The sequence below is a fragment of the Ailuropoda melanoleuca genome, chromosome X (assembly GCF_002007445.2).
Source record: "Ailuropoda melanoleuca isolate Jingjing chromosome X, ASM200744v2, whole genome shotgun sequence".
Taxonomy (NCBI): domain Eukaryota; kingdom Metazoa; phylum Chordata; class Mammalia; order Carnivora; family Ursidae; genus Ailuropoda; species Ailuropoda melanoleuca.
Window position 1 is genome coordinate 15,409,767 of NC_048238.1, and position 22,361 is coordinate 15,432,127.

The following is a 22,361-nucleotide window of genomic DNA, read 5'->3' on the forward strand; positions in this document are numbered from 1 at the left end:
TTTTTTTGAAATAACTTTAGGAGAATAGGTATTATTTCTTCTTTAAATGTTTGGTAGAATTCCCCAGGAAAAGCATCTGGGCCTGGAGTTTTGTTATTTGGAAGGTTGTTTATCACAGACTCAATCTCCTCATAATTAATTAGTTTATATATGTTGTATTTTCTTATATGAGTAAATTAATCTCAAATTAATTTAACAGCTTTGTTGAGACATAATTCACATACCATAAAGTTGACCAATTTAAAATATACAATTCACTGATAGTATATTTACAGAGTTGTGCAACTATCACCATAATCTAGTTTTTAAACATTTTGCCATCCTAAAAAGATGACTTGAACCCATTAGCAGTCACCAGTCACCTCCCCCATCACAATTCTAGGCAACCAGTAATCTGTTTTCTGTTTCTATAAATTTACCTATTCTGGACATTTCATGTAAATGGGATCACACAATGTGTGGTCTTCTGTGACTGGCTTCTTTCACTTAGCGCAATGTTTTTGAGGTTCATTCACATTGTAACGTATGAATGCTTCATTCCTTTTTATGGCTGAATAATATTCCATTATATGAATAAACCACATTTTCTTTTTTTTTTAATTAAAAAAATTTTTTTTAAGTTTTTAATTGCAGTACAGTGAATACATAGTATTACAGTAGCTTCAGGTGTACAATATAGTGATTTAACAATTCCATACATCACCCTGTGCTCATCACAAATGCACTCCTTAATCCCCATCACCTATTTAATCCATCCCCCCATCTACCTCCCCTCTGGTAGCCATCACTTTGTTCTCTATAGTTGAGGGTCTGTTTCTTGGTTTGCCTCTCTCTGTCTCTCGGTCTCTCTCTCTCTCTTCCTTTGCTCATTTGTTTTGTTCCTTAAATTCCACATATGAGTGAAATCACATGGTATTTTTCTTTCTCTGACTTATTTCATTCGGCTTATACTCTCTAGCTCCATCCATGCTGTTGCAAATGGCAATATTTCATTCTCTTTTATGGCTGAGTAATATTCCATTGTGTATATATGCCACTATTCTTTATCCATTCATCAATCGATGGACACTTGTGTTGCTTCCATATCTTGGCTATTATAAATAATGCTGCTATAAACATAGGGGTGCACATATCCCTTTGAATTAGTGTGCTTGTATTCTTTGGGTAAATACCCTGTAGTGGGATTGCTGCATTGTAAGGTATTTCTATTTTTAACTTTTTGGGGACCCTTCATATTGTTTTCCACAGTGGCTGCCACAGTTTGCATTCCCAGCAACAGTGCACGAGGGTTCCCCTTTCTCCGCATCCTTGCCAACACCTGTTGTTTCTTGTCTTGATTTTAGCCATTCTGAGAGGTGTGAGGTGATATCTCATTGTGGTTTTGATGTGCATTTCCCTGATGGTAAGTGATGTTGAGCATCTTTTCATGTGTCTGTTGGCCATCTGGATGTCTTCTTTGGAGAAATGTCTGTTCTTGTCTTCTGCCCATTTCTTAATTGGATTATTTGTTTTTTGGATGTGGAGTTTGATAAGTTCTTTATATATTTTGGATACTAACCCTTTGTCAGATATGTCATTTGCAAATATCTTCTCCCATTCCACAGGTTGTCTTTTAGTTTTGTTGATTGTTCCCTTTGCTGTGCAGAAGCTTTTTATTTTGATGTAGTCTCAGTAGTTTATTTTTGCTTTTGTGTCCCTTGCCTCAGAGGACCTATCTAGAAAAAGTTGCTATGGCTAATCCCAGAGAGGTTACTGCCTGTGCCCTCTTCTAGGATTTTTATGGTTTCAGGTCTCACATTTAGGTCTTTGTTCCATTTTGAGTTTATTTTTGTGTATGGTGTAAGAAAGTGGTTTCATTCTTTCCATGTAGCTGTCCACTTTTCCCAACACCATTTGTTGAAGAGACTGTATTTTCCTCATTGCATATTCTTTCCTGCTTTGTCGAAGATTAATTGACCATATAATTGTGAGTTTATTTCTGGGTTTTCTATTCTGTTCTATTGACCTATGTGTCTATTTTCGTGCCAGTAACATATCGTTTTGATTCCTACAGCTTTGTAATATAACTTGAAGTCTGGAATTGTGATAACCCAGTTTTATTTTTATTTTTCAAGATTGCTTTGGCTTGAATAATTCACATTTTCTTTGACCATTCATCAGACCATCAATGGATATTTGGGTTTTTTCCACTTTTTGGCTATTATGAATAATAATGTTTTGAACATTGGTGGACAGATTTTCTGCATACATATGTTTTCATTTCTCTTGGGTATATACCTGAAAGTGGAATTGTTGGATTATATGGTAACACTATTTTTAACATTTTGTGTAACTTTTAAGCTTTTTTTTCCCCAAGGGTCTGCATGATTTTACATTCCCACCAGCAGTGTATAAGGATTCCGGTTTTTCCACATCCTTGTCAACCCTTATTATGATCTTTTTTATTGTCGCCATCTTAATGAATGTGAGAAAGAACCTCATTGTGGTTTTGATTTGCATTTTTCTAATGACCAGTGATATTGAGGACCTTTGTATATACTTATTGGTCATTTGCTTATCTTCTTTGGAGAAATGTCTATGTCAGATCCTTTTTCAATTTTTTAAAAAAGATTTTATTCATTTGAGAGAGAGAGAGAGAGAGAACAAGGAGGGGGAGGGGCAGAAGGAGAGGGGGAAACAGACTCCCCCTCTGAGCAGGGAGCCTGATGCGGGCCTCTATCCCAGGACCCTGGGATGATGACCCAAGTCAAAGGCAGACACTCAACCAACTGAGCCACCCAGTCACCCCTCCTTTTTCAATTTTTAATTCAGTTATTACTCTTTTTATTATGGTGTTATTAGAATTCTTTATATATCCTATGTGCACATCCCATATTAGATAAACGATTTGGAGATAGTCTTTCTCATTCTGCAGGGTATCTTTTCCCTTTCTTGATGGTATTATTTGCAGCACAAAAATTTTTAATTTTGAGGAAATCCAATCTCTCTCTCTCTTTTTTTTTTTTTTTTGGCTTGTGGTTTTGGTGTTGTATCTAAGAAGCCATTGCCTAACCCAAAGGTATGAGGATTTATTCCTATATTCTCTTCTAAGAATTTTATAGCTTAAGCTCTTACATTTGGGTATCTGATCCATTTTGAGTTAATTTTTGTGTGTGGTGTAAGGTAGGGCTCTAACTTTATTCTTTTACATGTGGCTATCCAGTTGTCCCAGCACCATCAGTGGGAAAGACTGTTCTCCCACTTAATTGTCTTGGCACATTTGTCAAAAGTCAATTGCCCATAAAGGTATAGGTTTATTTCTGGACTTTAACTTGTATTCCATTGATCTATGGTCTATCCTAATGCAAGTAACACATGGTCCTGATTACTATAGCTCTGTAGTAAGTTTGGAAACTGGGAACTGTGAGTTGAACTTTATTCTTGTTTTCTAAGACTTTTGCAGTTATTCTGACACCCTGGCATTTCCATATGAATTTTAGAATCAGCTTGTCAACTTCTACAAAAATGCCAGCTGGGATTTTGAATCTATAGGTGTATTTGGTGGCCATTTTATTTTATTTTATTTTTTAAAAGATTTTTAAAAAATAAATAAATAAATAAATAAATAAATAATTTATTTGCTGGATGGGAGGGGCAGAGGGAAAGGGAGAGCAAGAATCTTAAGCAGACTCCCTGCTGAGCACAAAGCCCAACATGGGGCTCAATCTCATGACCCTTAGATCATGACCCTGAGATCACGACCTGAGCTGAAACCAAGAGTCAGACGCTTAACTGACTGAGCCAGCCAGGTAACCCTGGCTATTGCCATTTTAACAATACTAGGTCTTTGAGTCTATGAACATGGGATATTGTTCTATTTATTTAGATCTTTAATTTTCTTGAACAAAGTTTTGGTTTCTCAGTGTAAAAATCTTGGACTTCTTTTGTTAAATTCATTTCTGAGTATTTTATTCTTTTTGGTGCTATAGTAAGTAGAATTGCTTTCTTACTATACATTTTTGGATTGTTCATTTCTAGCGTATAGAAATACAAATGATTTTTGTATGTTGTACAATCCTGATTAACTTGTTTATTAGTTCTAATAGTTTTTAGTAGATTCCTTGGGATTTTCTATATATAAGATCATATTATTTATGAATGAAAACAGTTTTACTTCTTTTCCAGTCTGGATGCCTTTTACTTCTTTTTCTTGCTTAATTGTCCTGGCTAGACCCTCTAGACTAATGTTGACTAGACATGGTGAGAGCAGATATCCTTGCTTTGTTCCTGATCTTAAGAGGGACACATTCAGTCTTTCACCGTTAAGTGTACCAGATTGAGGAAGTTCCCTTCTATGCCTAATTTGTTGAGTGTTTTTATCACAAAAGAATGTTAGAGTTTGTCAAATGCTTTTCCTGCATCTATTTAGATGATCATGTGGTTTTTGTTCTTTATTTTATTAATATGGTGTATTACATTTGTTTATTTCAGATATTAAACAAACCTTGCATTCCTGGGATAAATCCCACTTGTTCATATTATATAATCCCTTTTTATATATTGCTGGATGCAGTTTGCTAGTATTTTTTTGAGGATTTTCCATCTATATATTTTAATTAAAAAAATTTTCAAGTAATCTCTATGCCCAACATGGGGCTCGAACTCACAACCCTGAGATCAAGAGTCACATGCTCTACTGACTGAGCCAGCCAGATGCCCCTCCATCTATATTCGTAAGAGATGTTGTGATGTGTAGTTTTCTTGTGATCTTTGGTTTTGGTATCAGGCTAAAATACTGGCTTCATATAATAAGATGGGTAGTATGCCCACCTCTTCTCTTTTTTGGAAGAGTTTGTGAATGATTGGTATTAATTCTTCTATAAACATTTGGTAGACTTCACCAGTGAAGCCATCTCATCCTGAGCTTTTCTTCATGGGAGGTTGTTTGATTACTTATTCAGTCTCTTTATCTGTTCCAAGTTTGTTCGGGTTTTCTATTTCTTCTTAGTCAGTTTTGGTAGTTTGTATCTTTATAGGAATTTGTCCATTTTATCTGGATTATCTAATTTGTTGGTGTACAATTGCTTATAGTCTTCCTTTATAATCTTTTATTTCTGTGAGGTCAGTTGTGATTCCCCTCTTTCATTCCTGATTTTAGAAATTTGAGTCCTTCTTTCTTTTTTTCTTGGCCAGTCTAGCTAAAGTTTTGTCAATTTTATTGATCTTTCCAAAGAACTAGTTTTTGGCTTCATTGATTTTTCTCTATTGTTTTTCTGTTTTCTATTTCATTTACAGGCACACCTCAGAGATATTGCAGGTTCATTTTCAGACCGCTGTAATAAAACAAATATTACAATAAAGCAAGTCAGGAGAATTTTTCAGTGTCCCAGTGCATATTCAAGTTATATTTACATTATACTGTAGTCTATTAAGTGTGCAATAGCATATCCAAAAAACAATGTATATACTTTAATTTTAAAATACTGTGTTGCTAAAAGAAATGCTAGTCATCATCTGAGCTTTCAGCCAGTCATCATCTTGCCGGTGGAGGGTCTTGCCTAAATCTTGATGGCTGCTGACTGATCAGGGTGATGGTTGGTGAAGGTTGGGGTAGCTGTGGCAATTTCTTAAAATAAGACAACAGTGAAATTTGCTAAATTGATTTGCTGTTCCTTTCATGAATGATTTCTCCGTAGCATGGGATGCTGTTTGACAGCATTTTATCCACAGTAACTTCTTTCAGAATTGGAGTCTGTCCTCTCAAACCCTGCTGCTGCTTTATCAACTAAATGTATATAATATTTTAAATCCTTTGTTGTCATTTCAACAATCTTCACAGCATTTTCACCAGGAGTAGATTCATCTCAAGAAGCCACTTTCTTTGCTCATCCATAAGAAGCAACTCGTCATCCATTAAAATTTTATCCTGAGATGGCAGCAATTCAGTCCCATCTTCAGGCTCCACTTCTAATTTTAGTTCTCTTGTGGTTTCCACCACATCTGCAGTTGCTCCCTTCACTGAAGTCTTGAACCCCTCAAAGTCATCCATGAGGGTTAGAATCAACTTCTTCCAAACTCCTGTTAATGTTGATACTTGACCTTTTCCCATGAATCACGAATGTTCTTAATGGCATCAACAATGGTGAATCCTTTTCAGAATGTTTTCCATTTACTTTTCCCAGATCAATCAGAGGAATCACTATCTATGGCAGTTATAGCCTTATAAAATGTATTTCTTAAATAATAAGATTTGAAAGTCTAAATTCCTCCTTGATCCATGGGCTGCAGAATGAATGTGGTGTTAGCAGTCACAAAAACATTAGTCTCACTGTACATCTCCATCAGAGTGCTCAGATAACCAGGTGCATTGTCGTTGAGCAGGCATATTTTAAAAGGAATCTTTCTTTCTGAGCAGTAGGCCTCAACAATGGGCTTAAAATATTCAGTAAACCATGTTGTAAACAGGTGTGCTGTCATTTAGGCTTTGTTTTTCCATTTATAGAGCACAGGCAGAATGGATTTAGCGTAATTCTTAAAGGCCCTAGGATTTTCAGAATGGTAAATAAACATTGCCTTCAGGGTGCCTGGGTGGCTCAGTTGGTTAAGCATCTGCTTTCAGCTCAGGTCATGATCCCAGGGTCCTGGAGTTGAGCCTCCTGTCCGGCTCCCTGCTCAGTGGGGAGTCTGCTTCTCCCTTTCCCTCTGCCCCTGCTTGTGCTCCCTCTTTCTCTCTCAAATAAATAAAAATAATCTTAAAAAAAATAAACATCGCCTTCAACTTAAAGTCACCAGCTGCATTAGCCCCTAACAAGAATGTCAGCCTGCCCTTGGAAGCTTTGAAGCCAGGCACTGACTTCTCACTAGCTATGGGAGTCCTAGATGGCATCTTCTTCCAATAGAAGGCTATTTCATCTGTATTGAAAATCTGTTGTTTAGTGGAGCCATCTTCATTAATTATTTTAGCCAGATTTTCTGGATAACTTGCTACAGCATCTATATCAGCACTTGTTACTTCACCTTGAACTTTAATATTATGGAGATGGCTTCTTTCCTTAAACCTCATCAACCGACCTTTGCTAGTTTCAAACCTTTCTTCTGCAGCTTCCCCACCTCTCTCGGCCTTCACAGAATTGAAGAGAGTTAAGACTTTGCTCTGGATTAGGCTTTGGTCTAAGAGAATATTGTGGCTGGTTTGATCTTCCATCCAGACCACTTAGACTTTTCTCCATATTAGCAATAAGGCTGTTTCACTTTCTTATCATTTGGGTTTATTGGAATAGCAGTTTAATTTCCTTAAAATTTTTTTCCTTTCATTCACAACTTGGCTAGCTTTTTGGCACAGAAGGCTTAGTTTTCAGCCTCTATTGGCTTTCAGCATGCCTTCATCACTAAGCTTAATCATTTCTAGCTTTTGATTTAAAGTGAGGGACACTTGGCTGCTCAGTCAGATGACTCTTGATCTCGGGGTTGTGAGTTTGAGCCCCACATTGGGTGTGTAGAGATTACTAAAAAAAAAAAAAAAACAAACAAAAATAAAAACAAAAAAACTGAAAAAAATACAAAGTGAGAGACCTGTGACTCCCTTTCACTTGAACACTTAGAGGCCATTGTAGGGTTATAAATTGGTCTAATTTCAATATTGTTGTGTCTCGGGGGATAGGGAGGCTCAAGGAAAGGGAGAAATGGGGGAATGACTGGTCAGAGCAGTCAGAACAGGTACAATATTTATCGATTAAGTTGGCTGTCTTATATGGGCATAGTTTGTGGCACCCCCAAACAATTACAATACTAACCTTAAAGATCACTGATCATAGAGCACCATAACCAGTAAAATAATAATGGAAAAGTTTGAAATATTGTGAGAATTACCAAAATCTGACACAGAGACACAAAGTGAGCAAATGCTGTTCGAAAAATGGCGCGGATAGACTTGCTCTATGGAGCGTTACCACAAACCTTTAATATGTAAAAATACCTGTGAAGTACTGTAAAACATTTATGCCTGTAGTTTTCCTCTATTCTTTATTCTTTCCATCCTGCTTTCTTTTGGTTTACTCTTTTTTTTTCTAGTTTTTGAAGGCAGAGATTATGTTATCGATTTGAGAACTTTTTTAATATAAGCATTTATAGCTATAGATTTTCCTCTAAGCACTGTTTTGGTTGTGTCTCACATGTTTTGACATATTGTGTTTTAATCTTCATTTATCTTAAAGTATTTTCTAATTTCTCTTGTGATTTCTCCTTTGACCCATTGGTTATTTAGGATTGTGTTGTTTAATTTCCTTGTATTTGTGATTTCCCCAAATTTCTTTCTGTTATTAATCTCTAATTTATTCCCTTTATAGTCAGAAAAGATATTTTGTATTGTTTTGATCATGTTAAATCTATTGAGACTTATATTGTGGCCTAGCATAGGATCTATTGTGGACAATGTTCCACATGTGCTTTAGAAAAATGTATACTCTGTTATTGGGTGGAGTGTTTTATGCGTATCTATTAAATTCAGTTGGTTTATAGTGCTGTTCAAGTCTTTTATATCCTTTTTTATTTTCTGCCTCATTGTTCTATCCATTATTGAAAGTAGAATATTGAAGTCCCCAACTATTATTGTTAAATTGTCTATTTCTCCTTTCAACTCTGTTTTTGCTTCATATAGTTTTGGCTTTGTTGTTGGGTTCATATATGTTTACAATTGTTTTATCTTCTTGTCTGACTCTTTTATATTTTATATCCCTCTATCTCTAGTAATATATTTTGTCTTCAAGTCTATTCTGTCTACTATGAGTATAGCCACCCTAACTCTCTTATGGTTGATGTTTGCATAATACATCTTTTTGTTGTTGTTCTTTCAAGCTCTTTGTATCTTTGAAACTAAAGTGTATCTCCTGTAAAAAACATACAGTTGGGTCTTTTTGTAAAAATCCAGTCTCACAATCTCTGCTTTTTGATTTTTTAAAATCTATTCACATATGATGTTATTATTGATATGGCTGGATTTACCTCTGCCATTTTGCTTTTTGGGGGAGCGGGTATATGACTCATAGCTGCTTTATTTCTCTCTTCCTCCTTTATTTAGAATTTATTTTTATAAATGGTTGAGGTGGTTTAGCATCCTGACAGATAACTATGTTAGCACCATGTTAAAAAAAAATTGCCCTTTTCTACTGATTGTAACACCTCCTTTGTCATATATATTGTTGCCATATATAGTTCACTAAGTTTATGCAATTGCTATTATGTTCTGCTCGTGCATCTGTCTTCTCTTCTGTCAATATCTATTGTTTGATTTAAGCAACTTCATTGGAAATTGTAGTGTCTGCTATAGCAAGTCCCTCTTTATTTTTCTTGTTTTTTAAAAATTATCTTGGATATGCTCAGACATCAATTGCTTGTGTAAATCTTTGAAATAAAAAAGAAAACGCCAGTGGTAATCCTTTTAAAATTTCATAATACGTGCACACTGACCACCTAGTAACAGGGCGTGTGTGAAATTAGGCAATTCATTTGATGTAGAAACTGGTAAGTGGTAACATAACACATTAAAACAAGACACAGTGGGATGATTTATGTATCTTTCACCTAATAATTGTTTCGTTAACATAGGGTGAATGCTATTGAGAGTAGTGCCATCAGGATATTGAAAGAGAGAATGATTTCAAGAAAAACTGCCCTCATTCGTGCTTTCCAACTTCAAGACCACAGTAAATCAGGTAATAAAATTATGTAATGCTTACCATTTCTTAACATACCAGCTTACATACAAATCAGTTTTCTTTCTTTTTTTTTTTTTTTTGGTTCTCAAGATTTCAGTTTTCTATTTTTACTAGCAAGAAAAGATAGAGATAAAAATAAAATATAATCCATTATGTGCTTCAAAAAGCCACATTCCTCCTTTGCAGTAAGTTTCTTTCAACTTAAAACAACAACCCTTCTCTTCTGGTCGTATCTCAGACTAAATACTCTGTAAGACCTTCCTGTTAAGAAACAGCTAGATTCTAGAGGATACAGAATTTTAATGCATCTGCTAGTCTCACAGTAAGATAAATATCTAGGAAACATTTTCTTTCCTCATGAAAGGTTTTTTGAAACCACATATGGGAGCATGGAGCAGCAAGCAAGCACAAAATGGTAGATTGTCCTGAGGGCAAATGCTAATTTTGGTGTAATACTCAATCCTGAGACTAAACCATGGGATAATAGAAAGATGGATAAGCTGGATCTGAGACTTCTACATTAAGCTTGGGCCCTCAAAGTGGCTATGGTAGGCTTGTGTTTGTAGTGCCTCCTGACTCTTGGCAAGCAAGTGCAAATCCATGTTCAAGGGATGCATCCGTAATTTTGGCCACTAATATATCCCAAGAGTAAGATCAACCACAGCTCATAACCAAAGATCATGAAACAAACAAGGAGACAAGCTACCATGAGTAAGAGTCAGTAGAAACGGCAAACTACAGATTTAGTTCCCTAAAGATATCAGATATTAGAATTATTGAATACAAATACAAACAACTAAGAAATGTTTAAAGAAATAAAAGATGGAATTGCAGACATGCATTTGAAAATGATTTGAAGAACCAAATAGGTATAAAAATATACTTGTTAAAAAAACCCATAATGGATGGGTTAAACAGAAGAGTAGACATTGTTTAAGAAAGAATTAGAAAGATTAAGAGTTATGGACAGTAAAAGTCTAACATACATCTACTCAGGGTCCCAGGAGGAGAGACCGTAAGAGAGGATATATTGGACATGATTATGGCTGAGACTTTTCCAGAACTGATGAGCAACTCATATTCACAGGTAGAGAGGTATAGTGTTTCTCAAACAGGATAAAAAAATTTAAATTCACACCTATACACACTTGTGGAGAAACTCAGAGCACCAACAGCAAATAAAAATATCTTAAAAGCAGAGAGAAATACACAGTGCTACAAAGAGAAAACAATTAGACTGTTATCAGACTTCTCAATAGTTGCAATAGAAGCCAGTAGACAGTGGAATCATATACACAAAACACTGAAAATAAAATTTAGGAAAAGATATAACATGAAAATACTAACAAAATCAAAGTTGGAACAGCTCTATTAATATTAGACAAAGTAGACTCTAAGGAAATATACATTACTAGAAATAAAAAGGGACACTTTATGATGATAAAATATTCAGTTTGCCAGTTGAATCCATACTAAATGTGTATGTACCGATTAATATAGCCTCAAAAATATGTAAAAAAAATGAACAGAACAAATAGAAGTAGAAAAATCTACCATCATATTGGGAGATTTTAACACTCCTTTAACTAAAAGAATTAACTGACAAAAATATTAGCAGACTTTCCCTAAAAGATGTATATAGAACCCTGCACCCAACATTGCAGAATATACATTTTTGTCAAGCACAAATGGAACACTTACAAAAATTGATTATAAATTGGAAAAGAAAGCAAATCTCAATAAATTTTGTATTCAAAATATACAGAATACATTTTCTATCATAGTGAATTGACAGAAGGTAGCCAGAAAATTCCCTGGGGCTTAGAAATGAGAAATACAATTCTGAGTAACTCAGATCAAAGGAGAAATAACAGTGGAAATTAGAATTCTGCAATTGAATGATAATGAAAATGCAACATATTGAAACTTATAAGATGCAAGTTAGAGAAGCACTGAACATGCATATATTTTAATATTTTAAAATATGAAACTATGATCAACAAAGTAAAAAAATAAAGATTCTTTGAAGAAACTAGTAAAGTTGATAAAACACTGGTAAGGAGAAAGAGAAATAACCAATGCCAGAATTGAAAGGGGAGATATTACTCAGACTTTACAGATATTAAAAAGCTCATAAGAGGTATTATAAAAACTCATGCTAATAATTGACACTTTAGATTAAATGGACAAATTCCTAAAATATGTACACACACACACTCTCTCTCTCTTACCAAAACGGACACACACAAAAAAATAGAAAATCTGAACAATCCTATAACTGTTGAAGAAAACGGGGTCTGAAATTTTGAAACTTGCCACAAAGAAACCTTAGTTCATATAGCTTCATTAGCTATTACAATATACATTTAAGAATAAAACCAGTATTACACAAACTCTTCCAGAGAATGGAAATAGAAGGAATATTTCCAAGATTATTTTAGGAGGTCAGCATAACCTTGATACCAAAATGTAACAAAAACATTATGAAAAAGGAAAATTAATGGCTAATCTCACTCATAAATTTAGATGAAAAAAATCCTAAATGAAATAATAGCAAAAGGTTAATAGAGTACAACAAAGTTTGGTTTATTCTAGAAATGTTAGGAATTCTAGATTGTTTTAATATTCAGAAATTAATCAGTGTAATTCACTGTTTTAACTAAATTAAAGAAGTCATGATTCTCTCAAAATAAGAAAAACTTGGGGCGCCTGGGTGGCGCAGTCATTAAGCGTCTGCCTTTGGCTCAGGGCGTGATCCCGGCGTTATGGGATCGAGCCCCACATCAGGCTCCTCCGCTAGGAGCCTGCTTCTTCCTCTCCCACTCCCCCTGCTTGTGTTCCCTCTCTCGCTGGCTGTCTCTCTGTCAAATAAATAAATAAAATCTTTTAAAAAAAATAAGAAAAACTTGCTGGATGTATTTTACCTTGGTTTCATGGCTTTAGAAAACACTTAGAAAACTAAAAATAGAAGCAAATTTCCTTAATCTCATAAAGGATATCTAACAAAGCCTATAGAAAATAGCACACTTGATGGAGTAATGTTGAAACCTCTTCTTCTAAGATTGGGAATGAGAGAAAGATGCTGAATAATTCCTATCCCCCAATGTGTCTACCTCCTAATTCCCAGAATCTCTGAATGTTACCTTATATGGCTAAAGGGATTTTGTAGATGTGATTAAAATAATGATCTTGACCTAGGGAGACTAACCTGCATTATCTAGGTGGGATTGATATAATCACAATGGTTCTTATAAGAGGGATGTGGGAGGAGTCAGAGTTGGAGGAGAAGGTGATGTGCTGATGGAAGCAAATATTGAAATGATACACCCTGAAAATAGAGGAAGGTGCCTCAAGCCAAGGAATATAGGCAGCCTTTAGAAGCTGAAAAGGGGAAGAAAATGGATCCTCCCATCAGAATTTCCCAAAGGAACCAGCCCTGCTGACACTTTGACTTGGCCCAGCAAACAGATTTTGGACTTCTAATCTCCAGAACTTTAAGAGAATAAATTTGTGTTGTTTTAAGCCACTAAATCTGTGGTAATTTGTTACAGCAGCAGTAGGAAACTAATACAGATGTCTACTCTCAAGATTGTTCAACATTGTACTAGGGATGCTAGCTACTGCAATAAGGCAAGTTAAATAAGATGATAAGAATTAAAAAGGAAGAAATAAAATGTTACTATGTGTAGACAACATAATTGAGTATTCAGAAAACCCAAATAAAGACACAGAAAAACTATTAGAATTAATAAGTGAATTTAACAAGTTGTAGAACACAAAGTCAATACACAGAAATTGATTGCATTTCCATATATTAGTATATTGGTTAGAGTCTGTTGAGGAGACAGAAACCACAGCAATAATTTGAACAGAGAAATTTAATATAAAGAATTACTAACTAGTAAAAGGTGATTAATTACTAAAATGGCTAAAAGAGAACTCTAAAGAATACAGGAATAGAAATTGTAGGGAACAGCTGCTATCTCTAAGGCTGAGAGAGTGTACCCAAGGAAGGAACAAACTGGAAGAGTCCCCTACTCCCACGAAGGCTAAGATTCAGACCTCACTGAAGGAGTGACTGTAGCCCACTAGATGGGGGAAGTTCACTGAGGCGTCCCATGTCAAAGCTGGTCTATAGCTGGGGGCCAGGACTGAAGAGGATGGAGCTACCCACTGGGGTGCCAGCAAAACCCTCTGGACTGTGTACCACTGAGTCTCCCACACACTCTTGGCAAGGAAGGCATTCACTGTGGTGCCAGTGAAATTGACTAGATAGTGGGTGCCAATGCATTTCCCATATACCTCTGGCAACCATGCTGTGCTGTAAAAGCAAGAAGGAAAGCATACCAGAAGCATTTCTTCTGCCAAGTCTTAGAGCATTCTTCCTGTACCCTCTACTGACATTATACCAGCTGCCAAAAGAGAAATATTTACAGGGTTCAGTTCCAGTGCCACAAAATAGGGCAAAGAAGGGTAGATTTGGAGCTGAGCAGGAATAAACTGATAACTGGTATAGCTAGGAATTAACTTTTAGATAATGAAAATCTTAAAAGATACCATTCACAGCAGATAAGCAAGTACTGAGGAAGGAACCTAATGACTGATGTATGAGATTTCTAAAATATTATTAAGAGAAATTTAAAAGGACTGAAATAAATGGATAGATATTACTGTGTTCAAGGGCTGAAGTTGTCAAGATATAAATTCTTTTCAAATTTAGCTGTCGGTTTGATGCACCAAAAGGGCATGTACAGAAATGTTCTTAGCAACACTGTTTGTAATAGCCCCAAACTGGGGATAACCCTAATGTCCACCGACAGTAGATGGATATATAAATTGCGTGTATTCACACCATGGAATACCATATACCAATGACAATGAAGATGCTGAAACTGAATGGAACAACATGGGTGACTCTCATGAACTTAGTGTTGAGCAAAAGAAGCCAGACTCCCCCCAGAATATATACTTCGTGATTCCATTTACATATAGATCAAAAAAGACAAAAAGTAAATTATAGTGTTAGAAATCAAGATAGCAGCTCTCCTTAGGGAAAGTGGGAGGTGGTAGTAATTGTGAGAGGCCACAAGGGGGCCTTTTGAATATTGGCAATGTTCTCTCTCTTTTCTTTCTTTTTTTTTTTTTTTTTAACTTTGAGTTTTTATTTAAGTTCCAGTTAACATACAGTGTAATATTAGTTTCGGGTGTACAGTATAGTGATTCCACACTTCCATACATCACCCAGTGCTCATCAGGACATGTGCCCTCCTTAATCCCCATCACCTGTCTCACCCATCCACCCACCCACCTCCCCTCTGGTAACCTTCAGTGTGTTCTCTACAGTTAAGAGTCTGTTTCTTGATTTGCCTCCCTTTTTTTTCCCCCCTTTGCTCATTTGTTTTGTTTCTTAAATTTCACGAGTGAAATCATATGGTACTGGGCAATGTTCTATTTCTTGTCCTTAATGGTGGCTACATGGGAACTCCCTTTGTGATAATTCACTGAGCTCTGTATTTGTTTTGTGAACTTTTCTGTATGTGTTGAACGTTAATTTTTAAAAAAGAATTATGGCCAGGAGACACATGAAAAGATGCTCAACATCACTCATCATCAGGGAAATGCAAATCAAAACCACAATGAGATATCACCTCACACCTGTCAGAATGACTAAAATCAACAACACAAGAAACAACAGGTGTTGGCGAGGATGTAGAGAAAAAGGAACCCTCGTGCCCTATTGGTGCAAACTGGGGCAGCCACTGTGGAAAACAGTATGGAAGGTCCTCAAAAAGTTAAAAATAGGAATACCTTACAACCCAGCAATCACACTACAGGGTATTTACCCAAAGAATACAAGAACACTAATTCAAAGGGATACATGCACCCCTACATTTATAGCAACATTATTTACTATAGCCAAGATATGGAAGCAACGCAAGTGTCCATTGATTGATGAATGGATAAAGAATAGTGGTATATATACACAATGGAATAATAGCCATAAGAAAGAATGAAATATTGCCATTTGCAACAGCATGGATGGAGCTAGAGAGTATATGCTAAGTGAAATAAGCCAGAGAAAGAAAAATACCATATGATTTCACTCATATTTGGAATTTAAGAAACAAAACAAGCAAAGGGAAAAAATAAGAGAGTGAGAGAGACAAATCAAGAAACAGACTCTTAACTCTAGAGAACAAACTGCAGATGGGTGAAACAGGTGTTAGGGATTAGGAGTGCACTGGTTGTGGTGAGCACAGGGTGATGTATGGAAGTGTAAAATTACCATATTATACACCAGAACTGTGGTGCCTGTTGGGACAAATCACAAAGGGGAGCAGGAGGCACCCAGGACTCAAAACCCCAGGCTGCTCACTGGCTCTGACAAGTAGGTTGCATTTCTTTACCAAATTATCAACCAATGATATGGGCTTTGTTTTTCGTTGTTGTTGTTAGGAAAACTTTCTATGGCCCAGTGGGCTTTTTCCATGGAGAACATTTTGGGGCTGGACTTACCATGGAGATCCCTGAGTTCACATCTGGTAACCACAGACAAAAATGGAAATATTAACTACATGTCCAGCTTCCAGGACATCCACATTCAGAAACCTGTGAAAGAGGCAAGTGAAACATAGCCCCACCTAAAACCTGGCTGGAGCAATGAGGCGCCTGGGTGGCTCAGTCAGTTAAGCATCAAACTCTTGGTTTCAGCTCAGGTCATGATGTCATGGATTGTGGGATCAAGCCCCGCATCGGGCTCTGAGCTCAGTGTGGGGTCTGCTTGGGATTCTCTCTCCCTCTGCCCCTCCCCACCCCTCACACGTGTGCTCTTTCTCTTTAAAGCTAACAAACAAAAAAACCTGGCTGGAGGGAAACACCCTTCAGGCAACCTATAAGAGGAACTCAGTCCTTTGAAAAGTTGGGGAGTGGGAATCATCTGGTGGATGGGCGTGGCAGTCTTGGGAAAGTCCTAAGGGGGCTCTCCCAGGTACATTGTGATCTGTTCAGGAAATTTGTGCCTTCTAAGAATACACAAGATGGAAAAAGAAGAAGTTTCTGCAAGCAAATCCATGTCAAATATGTGATTCTTCTCTGACATGCTGTCCAGCAGAAGGGCAAATATGGCATCCATTCTTTCATTCAGCTCCCCCCTTAAAATCCTCAACAGACTCCCTATTAAACTGTGAGGATATAGACTTGCTGACATGACATTTTATGCCTTCAAGATTTGTAAACTTTAGAATCTCTTATTAAAATGGGAATACCCCGGGGAGGATTATCAGACACCACTGCCCATACTTATTAATTAACAACCCTTTGGCAATTAGTTATAACACTGGGCTAAAAGGGAGCTGATGGGAACTAAGAATGGGGTGATTGTTTGCAGGGGAGATGAGAAGGTAAGAGCAGAGAGAAGAAAAGTAAAGTGTAGGTGGGAGAGTAAAATACCCACAAGAAGGAGGCTTTTGGCTTCACCTAAGACGCAGTTTACCACGGTGACCAAACCCATAGGCCTTGGCTTCAGGCAGTTGAGAGTCGGATCCCATTTACCAGCAATGGGAACCTTGGGAAACTTACTTTACCTCTCTGTTTCCTAATCTATAAAATGGACATAATAATAATTCTGGTCCTTGGGGCTCTTATCGAGGACAGAATGAAATGACCCATGGAAAACTCTAGGCACAGAGCCCGCACTCAAGTGTTCTCAGTTAATGTTGACTGTTGTTCATCGCTTCCTCATTGGCGTGGGCCCAGCTCTCTGACGAACGCAGGCTGCGCTTGCTTCCGCATACAAGAGCATGGTCTTGTCTTTGATGAAAGACAGTTGGTCCTCCAAGGAAGGCCTGCCTTCTCAAATTTCTATCTAAATCATATCTTTTGAACTGGTGATAATGTTTTGTGTTTGTTCCATTTACTAAAATAGACCTGTATTAGTAATTCTATGTGTTTTAACACTTAGAACATCTTTATTTTAGGCTCAGTCTACTCTAATTGAAACTCTGTACAGATACCGCTCTGACCTGCAAATCATCTTCAATGTCATTGACACTGATCACTCAGGTAAATGAGCATTGATTAGTTCAGTAGCAGTAGAAAACAAAGGCTAATCTGTTTCTCAGAAAGCAGAACTTTGTTTTCATCTGTTGCATTCTTCGCCCAAACTTGATTTAACTCAGAGCAGGGAATAAACTCATGTTTGATATTATTATTGTTTTAGTTTGTCCAAAAACTGTATTCAAGACCTTACGGTCCCTATAGGACTCTGGATCAAGAAAAACTCCCTTTATAAGTCACCAGCACAGATGAAAAGATAATTTCCTGGCCATTAAACACAGTGGTTACTCCAGGCAATAAAAATAATTCCTGGACTTCTGATTCTGTTTTTGGGACTCAGGGCCATGAAAATTCATTTCTGCTTGGCTTTGAGGCACAATTACTTATTTTCAAACTCAAAAAAAAATTCATTGGATAATGCCCAAGTGCAGAGATCACTGAATACCAAAAGTCAATAATCAAAATATGAAAGTAAATCATTGCCTATAAAACATGGCAGAGCCACTGTTTGCAATCCTCTTATAAAGGGCCAGGGTATCTTCTCCCTCTACTTTGATGTCCCTTTCCCTTAGATTTTAGATCTTGCAATTTCTATACCACATAGAGTCCCACAGTCCACAATCTACTCCCATCCCTTCAGTGTATACTCATTCCAGGTTTGGAATAATCTCAGGATCCCCTGGTAATTGAAAGTGACATATTGTTTCTTATATTGACAGTCTGACTTTTCTATTTCCTTCAGTGTCTTGATGGTCAGGCATGTGAGTGAGATTCTCATTAGGACTATTCAATCAGTATAACTTACCCACCCCTCCATTAGGTGGGTCTCAAAACCAACACTCACAGCCTTCTTCTATCTTCCTTTAGGCCTGATTTCCATGGAAGAATTTCGTGCCATGTGGAAACTCTTCAGTAGTCACTACAGCATTCCTATCGATGATTTTCAAGTTGATGAACTCGCTGAAAGAATGGACTTAAACAAAGATGGAAGCATTGACTTTAATGAATTTCTAAAGGCTTTCTATGTAGTGCATAAATTGGATAAGTTGAGCAAATCAGATAGCAACCTTCCTTAACAAGAACTAGGGCTTTCCCTCCTTGTAAACTCTTGGGCCCAAGTCACTGACACCATCTTTCCAGAACCCTTGTAATTCATAATCGGTAGTAGAGAAAAGTAGACCCCCATTCATGCCATGAGCAGATGTATAGTGTGGGTTTTTGAAGTCCCCAGGAAGCGGTAATTGGTAAGACTAGGTTAAATGTCAGCTGATAGGACTTGGTTCCAGTGTTAGGACTCACACATTGCCAGGTAGAAACTGGGTTTGAGCCTAGTGTTGGCCTCTTGAAGTTTGGAAACATGTTGAAAGAAACCCACAGAGCACTAGAGAAAAGTACAAGTGTGAGTGACTGAGGGATGGGAGGAGGAATACCAAACTATTAACGGAATAAAATATGTCCATCTTTAAAATGAATCTTCTTTGGAGACTATAAAACCAGTAATTCTCAATCTTGGAGGAACCATGTTTGAGGGATGGGGGCCATATCAGATTCTTGGGGGAAGCTGCGGAAGTGAATTGTTTGAAAAATCCTATTTTTTTCTTGTCTGTTGGAGATACAAAGTGAACACAATTCAGATTGAGCCCTATAGTTAATATTGTTTGACACCTTCATTGGGCCTTGATTATGCATACACTGTGCAGTTTATTCTGCTATTCCAATTGCATATCAAACATAATAGATTTCTCTTTAAAGGCGAGTATGTGTTTCATTTCTTTCTAATTTTGAGAACCTTAAGATCTATCAACATGCCAGGTTAGATATCCACAACCCTACCTGGTACGCACACCAGGAATAATGGATAAAATATAACAAATATCTTTTTCAAATGCGTAGCAGAGCTGGCAAGAAGGTAAAACAAACCCCCAGTAGGCAAGAAAAAAAGAGCATAATTAAAACGGTAGCAATACTAACGTCGAACAGGATATAGACTTTGAGGCAAAGAATATCATTAGGGATAAAAAGGGTCATTACTGAATGCTAAGAGGAATGATTTGCCAGGAAGATAGAAGAACTATAAACATATATGCATCTAATAATAGAATGTTATAATGCAAAAATTGACATTACTAGGAGAAATTGATGGAGATTCTAAATATACCTATGTCAGGAATTGACCATGTACATAAAAAAATAGTGTATAGACTTTTGGACAACCCAATTAATCCACCTAATTGTGTGTGTGTGTGTGTGTGTGTGTGTGTACTCTGGAATCAATTTTAGAGAATATGCATTGTTTTCAAGCACACATGGAACATTTATAAAAATTGACCATGTACAACACGTATCTCAAATACCAACCAACCAAAAACAAAGATACTACATTCTCTGATCATAATGCAATTAAATTAGAAACAACCTAAGATAACCATATTAATGAGTGAAAAGGAATATAACTATAGCTCTACCAGAAATTGCTAAAAATAGTTCACAAGAATACTGTGAGTAGCCATTTTTAAAAATAGGTGAATGGACTATTTCTTAGAGAAAAATGTGATTTTGTAAGGCTAACTCAAGAACAAAAGGAGGGTCTGAAGAGACACACCATTAAAGAATGTGATGGCTTTGCGATGTGTCAGTTTGGCTAAGCTGAACTGCATTTCTCAGAATTCCCATTCTTGTATGTTTCTGGTTAAAGTGGGGGGCCAGGGAGATTCCTGAGTGATCGGGAAGGCAAAGGGAAGTAGCTGCCATAGTGTAGCTCACACACACCATTGCTGAGCTGCTGAGTCACTCTGTTGGTGTGAAGATGCCCGAAATTGCTCTAAGTTCCCCAGGATCCTCTGTCAGCTTCTTTGATTCCTGGGCCAGGTGTGTGCTTAGTTCTGTGAGGAGACTCCTGGGCCAGGTGTGTGTTATCTCCGTGATGAAGGACAGTGGCTTCCGCAGGATGACCTCATTACCGATGCCAGAGACCATAAGAGTGGACTCAGTCTGCAGGCCGTTCTTGTGGGGTGCCAGCTTGTACTTGTGGGTTCGAGCCTGCTTTTCATCTTCCCCTCCTGACTACCGGCCCTGTGGACTTCGAGCTCCAACACCAGATATGGCGTCTTCCAGAGCCTCCTTACGCATCTCCCACATTTGCATAAGCCCCTTCTACTGGTTTTATATATATATATATAGAGAGAGAGAGAGAGAGAACCCTGACTGATACAGAATTTCGTACTGAGAGTGGTTCCAAAAAAACAGAATCTTTCTTTTCTTCTTTTAAGAGAGAGCAAGAGCACAAGCAGGGGGAGCAACAGGCAAAGGGAGAAACAGTCTACCCACTGAGCAAGGAGCCCGATGTGGGGTTCGATCCCAGAACCCTGGGATCATGACCCGAGCCGAAGGCAGCCGCTCAACCGACTGAGCCACCCGGGCACCCCGAAAGAACAGAATCTTGATGAGTGCTCCGAAGGCGTACAACCTGATGTATATAGAGCTTTTGCCCCATTATCTCACATGAAAACCCACCGATAATCCCAGGATAGTGGTTTTAAGAACTGTCCAATCCCTGGCAGTCGAGGATGAGTCTGTTTTTGTCGCTTCCTGAATATCATTTGGTTATCTGTTATTGGGGTTCTTTCTGGAACTCTCATTTTCTTCCTTGGGTTTCTAATTGCTGGAATTATATGCCTTGTTGGAAATTTTACCTAAAAATGTACATGATTTTACTGAAGATTGTTATTTAATGCTGTAAAACTTCTGCTTGAAACATGAGTGGTGCTTAGCCACATTTCAATTTTACAAAGTATATACGTACACTATACAGAGAGTTGTGAAATCTCACTTTTAGTTTATATTCCTTTATTACAAATGAGATGGAACATCTTTTTGTTTGTTGGCCAGTCTGTTTTCTTTTAAGAAAATGCTTGTTCTTTTGCTCATTTTTCTAATAGCTACTTGTCTTTTTCTTATTGATTTCTAGGAACTTTAAAACTCTCCTTGATACTAATCCTTTATCTGGGGAGCAGATTATCTTCTCCCGGTCTATGACTTTATTTTTCACTTTCTTTCTGACATGTATATTTTTACATTTTTAATTCCAGTTAATTAACATACAGTGTTATTATCTTAGTTTCAGGTGGACAATAGAGTGATTCAGATTTTTTTCAAGTTTCCTTCTGACATGTATTTTTAAGCAGAAGTCTTTGTTTAGTTTTTATTTCATAATTCTAAACTGCAATCCAGCTAGGCTTGGAGGAGAATAAGGAAAATATGGAACCCATAGAGCTGCAGCGAGATCCCGAGGATTGTAGGATATTTTGAGCAGATGGGGGTGAAGGGGTACCCTCCTGAGCTACAGAAGGAACGGTCTGGTAGTTAAAACACAAGTCAAGTTAATGAGGTTTGTCCGCAGTCGGTAATGGTGATCATCTTGCCGGTCTTGCCATTCCCGGACCCAGAGCGCTCCATGGCGTGCACGGTATTCCTGCCCTCGCTCACCTTGCCAAAGACCACATGCTTGCCATCCGACCGCTCAGGCTTTGGCAAATGCAGATGAAAAACCGGGGACCGTTTGTGTAGGGTCCAGCATTTGCCGTGGATAAGATCCCAGGACCCGTGTGCTTCAGA

General features: G+C 37.3%; 1 protein-coding gene across 15 annotated transcripts in view; it reads left to right on the forward strand.

The window, feature by feature from the left end:
- PPEF1 (protein phosphatase with EF-hand domain 1) overlaps nucleotides 1-19,498 on the forward strand; it is a 124,628-nt gene extending 105,130 nt beyond the window's left edge. For all 15 annotated transcript variants that reach the window (XM_034649699.1, XM_019809821.2, XM_034649698.1 and 12 more), the window contains 4 exons: nucleotides 9,583-9,689; nucleotides 16,149-16,312; nucleotides 17,669-17,753; nucleotides 18,615-19,498. In XM_034649699.1, the coding sequence (XP_034505590.1) occupies nucleotides 9,583-9,689; nucleotides 16,149-16,312; nucleotides 17,669-17,753; nucleotides 18,615-18,823 (565 nt within the window). In that variant the 3' untranslated portion in view covers nucleotides 18,824-19,498. The remainder of the gene's footprint in view (nucleotides 1-9,582; nucleotides 9,690-16,148; nucleotides 16,313-17,668; nucleotides 17,754-18,614) is intronic.
- Nucleotides 19,499-22,361: the final 2,863 nt, after the last annotated feature.